This window comes from Gymnoscopelus microlampas, assembly GCF_963454915.1.
Source record: "Gymnoscopelus microlampas genome assembly, chromosome: 7".
Lineage (NCBI taxonomy): Eukaryota > Metazoa > Chordata > Actinopteri > Myctophiformes > Myctophidae > Gymnoscopelus > Gymnoscopelus microlampas.
This window is the reverse complement of record NC_139944.1, coordinates 42,546,373-42,551,568: the sequence shown is the minus strand read 5'-3', so window position 1 is coordinate 42,551,568 and position 5,196 is coordinate 42,546,373. Positions and strand designations below refer to the sequence as shown.

The following is a 5,196-nucleotide window of genomic DNA, read 5'->3' as shown; positions in this document are numbered from 1 at the left end:
GAGAAACGGGGCTAAGCACCCAGCAGTCCTTTTAGTGTATACTTGTATATAGTTCATTTACCATGGGCTTTTGGTCTCGCCGGCATATACAGTTTGTGTGAAGCAGCTAATGATAGTCCTGTCACTCCAGAATTTTGATTTTTGCAGTGAAGCTGGATCTTTAAGGAATAGATCTTAAAATGTAGGCTAAAATATACTGTATACAAATATGTAACATGCAATTCAGTAAAAGGCAATCTCTTATGTCAGAATAACTCTCCCAGTGTTCTTTTATGGCGACATTCAGCCACAAATCGATGTCTAGTTTAAAAGTTTGATCTCCTTTTTTAAGTAACCTGACCAGCTCTCTAAGGATATATTTCAATCTACAATTGTGATAGAAAGGTTTACATATTTTGTTAGTATTACTGTTGGTCATGACATGTGGATTTAATCCACTGTTTAAAGTGTTAAACAATAACAAATTGTCTGAACATTGTTTCCTATTCCCTATTATTTCCTAATACACAGGCCATGAAGACCAGACTGCAAGCCAGCCAAGCAACTCTGTTAGCACCTACAACTCAACAAACAACTCTGATGGAACCTCCAACTCTCCAAGCAACTCTGTTAGCACCTCCAACTCTCCAACCTCAAGCACTCCTCCAGTCCATGTGCCGATACAGAGCACTGGGTGGGTCTCATCCTATCAAGTGCCATGGGAGAAGATGCCAGCCAGTTTAAGACAGTCTCTTGCACAGGGAAAGAAACCCAAGAAGGAAAATAGATTAGCAATGGTGAGAATCATTGTGGATTCAATCCGAGAGGTGTGCTTGAACCCAAAACTAAGCCATTGTTCAGAAATAGCCCAAAGAATCTGTGATAAGTACCCGACAAGCTTTGCTGAGATGTTGGAGGGAGAGAAAGTGGGAAATGGTTATTACGCTTTGGAGTGTCAGTTAAAGACCAGGGCTGACTACGTCAATCGTGACAACACACTGGTTAGAGTTAGGAAACCAAGATGTCGTTCAGCAGTCATGGATGACAGCCAGCCTGGAACATCCAGCACCCAGCCCACTGCATCTAAATGTGCCAAAACAGACAGCTACGGCTGCATCAATTGGCAGCCACTTGACCTCCCTGAAGATGACACACCAGCATCTGCAGAGGCGAAGAGAGAGGAGATGGTAGGCCTTTTCTCAACAGAGGGTCCCCGGGCAGCACAACGTGGCCGAGTGGATGAATTGATGAAGATGACATATGCCATCCAGCGCTATGCTATCAATAGAAACCCTCCACCCAGCATCGTGGAACTCAAGGAACAGTGGCCATTTCTGTTCATTTCAAGATTCATGTGTGCTCACTTCAGCACATTGACAGGGATTGATGTTGACACCAGACTCCAGGATTCCCTGGACAGTAAAGGAAAGAAGCTGCTACATTTTTTTCAAAGTCAACTTACAAGGTGGACAAAGGATGTCAGGACAGTCCTGAAAGACATTAGCGGGGTGGACAACATCAACCACGGTGTTGCATCTCTACTCGTCACAATGGCCTACTTCAAAGAAAAAGAGGATTCACTCTTTCTTCTGGCTGATGTAAGTACTTTGAACATGGATTTTGTGAACATATGTGTCCACTGCATATTTATTGGGATTAGGGATAGATATGTGCACATCTTAAAGGACTACTGCAGAACTCTATTTTTTACTCTCTTCTAATGCACCGGTATAGTACATTTGTAGACTTTATTTTCCCATAGTTCATCCATCCTGTCTTTCATACTGGACACAGTTCAGACTTGCCATTTACAGTTCAATGCAAGACAAACCACAGTGTTATTGAATAACTGGTGAGAAATGCATTGACTAACAGCTTTATTGTTTAAATATTATAACTTTCTGTCTTTGTGTTTGATCTTTTCTGTTATTTAGGTGACGACAACCTCAGCAGATGCAGAAGGCATGCTCTCACTACCAAGCACACCTAGGTTAATGGCACTTGGTAAGTGTATTATTCTGAATATACAGTACAGAATATTATGGTTTGTAGAGAACTGTCAACTGGAGGTGGAAGGCTAAGTGGCAATGTGATCAGGGATAGTGCCTGTACAACATCTTCATTTTATATAATACATAGTCTCATTTTATCACATACAGTACATGAAGCTGTGGCATGCCTGGTAATATATGCCTCCATTTTGTCAAAGTACGGCAGATAGACAGACACACACACACACACACACACACACACACACACACACACACACACACACACACACACACACACACAGAACTGAACACCTGATCTCCTGAGGGAGAGTATCAACATTCTCATCGAGCAATGTGATGCAACTATAGGATTGGTCAGTTTATATCAAACAAAGGGAAGGGGATTAGAGGTACATAGGTCCATTCAAATCCTGGATATACTATAACTTGACAGCTTGTTCATTTTTACACGTATACTTTATTTATAGATGGAATAATTGTCTCTACCTTTTCTTATGCTAAATCATAGGCTATAACAATAATTGTTATACCTGCTGTGTGTGTGTGTGTGTGTGTTATAGGGGACTCAGTTCTGGAGGCACAGAAATGGATGCTGGCCATGGAGGGAAATGTCCTCATCCAGTCAGAGGACCTTCCTGACTTCTCCTCAGCAACAGCTGTCCTAATGGCCTGCTACTATGTCTTCAACATAGAGTACCAGGAAGAGGCAGCCAGTACTTTGGAGTTCATTCAGAGGTTAGCACATCATTAGTCTCTATGACTTGTTGGCTTACACAATTTGAAATGGTTCAGCACAAATAATCTGAAAAAAAGCATGTCACGCCTCCACTAAAATTGTTTAAAGTCACCTTAATGAATATCATCTTTCAAGTTGAGAAACACTTATACACATGTCCAACAGATAATGCTAAAACATGAGTCTATGCTGTGAGATCAAACAAATGTGTGTTTTTGTCATCTAGTTGGCTATATGATGACTAGTTTAATATTATGGCCCATCACTTGGCCTCAAACCATTCTCTAGCGTAAGTGTAACATGTAGACTGTATTGTAGTTATCTCCAAGACTTCAAAGAATTTTCACATGCTCAACATTACTATTCCTTATCTGGCCCAGCCATATCAATCTTTAACCCTGAACATTCTCGTTTTTTTAGGAACAGACATAATTTAGCCAGATGAATACCATCTAAGGTGATAAATTAAACAGCTGAGGCACAAGATAACTAGGGTTATCCTTACTAGTGGGTGTTATTTTGTGCAGGTGCATTCGGCTGTGCATAACTAATGATGTTTAATGACACATTGATAAGTATTTTTATTTATGTTAGACAATGTCCCTATGTGTAGTGACTAATAGACACCATGGTTATCATCATTGTCGCTGGGATCTGTTTTGTATTTGCAGTGGCTGATAAGGAATATCATATTGGTGGGGGGAAAAGCACTAATAGACTACTTCTTCTGCTTGCAGGTTCTTCCTGAGGATTAACCCTGAAGGCTCAAAGTGTACATCCAAGACACAGGTCAGCCGTAAATCTGGCAAGAAGGTGCAAAGGAAGAGCACAGCTCTGAATCGCAGTGTGGCCACTTTGATTAGGGAATTTGTGGAATTTGATTCGCAAAACTATTAAGAGTGTGTCACAATATTGCAATTTCATGAGAAAAGAGAGTTGGACTTGATAGGATTTGTGGACTGCCTAGTAGTTTTAGGTCGTCATGGCATATGTTCTGGCATGACCAGAGTTTGTTTATGTTTTGCACATTTCTTTATTTATTTGTATGAAAGGTTATAGCAAATGTTTCAGAAGGATGTAGCACAGCTCATAGCGATGATTTAAGGAAAAACAAACAAACAAAAAAAACTCAGGGTTTGGAGTCTTCATCCAAGGAAGACTACCTGTGAAAACGTTTGTATTTTTTATTTGATAAAAAACACATTGCATTGTAGCTGTGCCACTTACTCCTTTTTAAATATTTTTGTATTTACCATGGTCAGCACCTCAATATTGGTGTGTGCTCCTTCTCCTGTCTCAGGTTTAGTGTCCTTCCTTGAACGACATCATTAAAAAAAAGATAACTTATAATTTGTGAATAGACACAATACGGTTTGTGAAACTAGGGGTTGTTATTTGATAGAAATGTCTTAGTCTTAGAATGTTCATTAAGGGTACGGTCACATCGGCAGAATCCACCCTCATAGGTAGAATTAAACTTTGGTGTGACCGTACCCGTACTGTTGTTTTACTGCAAAGCCTGAAATTTGTTTTGGTCAACAGAGACCATTCCATGTGCCTCCTCCTTTGTATTTACCATGGCAGCACCTCAATATTAGTGTGTGCTCCTTCCCCTGTCTCAGGTTTTGTCTCCTTCTCTGAAGGACTTCATAGAAGGGGGGGACTTACAGTTTGTAAATCGAGGATTTTATTTCGAGTGATTTGTTTTGTAAGAGGAGTTGTGTTTATGTGGCTGAAAGCACCGACTGGCCTGATAGTAGCTGTACTGAGCAAAGTTGTTCTTACAGTGTTTACAATGGTGGTAAAATGGGGTTTTATACTGTACAGTACCTCAATGACTTCACTACTAGGTGTTGTTGTTAACTGATGTTTAATGTTCATTTATTGTTTTACTGCAAAGCCATATGGGAAACAAAGTTTTAGGCCCATTGGCCAACAGAGGCAATTTTACAGATTTTAAATGGTTCTTAAAAAGTCTGCACTTTAAATGTCACATGTTCTGTAATGGCTATTGTTTAACAGGGTTTGCTTTCCTCAAAAATAAATGTCCTGTTACTGTTAAGTGCTGTGGTGAGATATGTTACAGGAATTTCTAGTAGCACAGTAAGGTATACATTTTAAGATTCCAATAGTATCATTGTTTACAGTTGTGTAGCCTGTACAGTAATTTGGCTTCATAGTAATGGAAACTACTGTAAGAAAAAAAGTATTTTTATTACAGTAATGTGAAATGAACTGTAAAAATACAGTAATGTACATATTTTGGTTTTACAGTAATTTGAATTGTCACCGTTTTGTACTGTGATTCAGTTTACAGTAATTAGAATGGTCACAGTTGTGTACTGTGATTTAGTTTACAGTAATTAGAATGGTCACAGTTGTGTACTGTGATTTAGTTTACAGTAATTAGACTGGTCACAGTTGTGTACTGTGATTTAGTTTACAGTAATTAGAATGGTCACAGTTGTG

At 39.4% G+C, this 5,196-nt stretch overlaps 1 protein-coding gene across 1 annotated transcript; it reads left to right on the top strand.

Annotated features, from left to right (window-relative positions):
* Window positions 1-1,467: 1,467 nt before the first annotated feature.
* LOC311049512 (uncharacterized protein) lies at window positions 1,468-2,748 on the top strand. The gene is made up of 3 exons (XM_084063120.1): window positions 1,468-1,577; window positions 1,914-1,983; window positions 2,552-2,748. The coding sequence occupies exons 1-3, from the start codon at window positions 1,530-1,532 to the stop codon at window positions 2,740-2,742; spliced, it is 309 nt and encodes a 102-aa protein (XP_083919246.1). The 5' UTR covers window positions 1,468-1,529; the 3' UTR covers window positions 2,743-2,748.
* Window positions 2,749-5,196: the final 2,448 nt, after the last annotated feature.

Bases quoted from the DNA above. Each gene is read 5' to 3' on its own strand.
- LOC311049512 (XM_084063120.1), top strand. From the start codon at position 1,530: ATGGCCTACTTCAAAGAAAAAGAGGATTCACTCTTTCTTCTGGCTGAT. The intron at 1,578-1,913 runs GTAAGTACTTTG...TCTGTTATTTAG, and splicing joins CACTCTTTCTTCTGGCTGAT to GTGACGACAACCTCAGCAGA. The intron at 1,984-2,551 runs GTAAGTGTATTA...TGTGTGTTATAG, and splicing joins ACCTAGGTTAATGGCACTTG to GGGACTCAGTTCTGGAGGCA.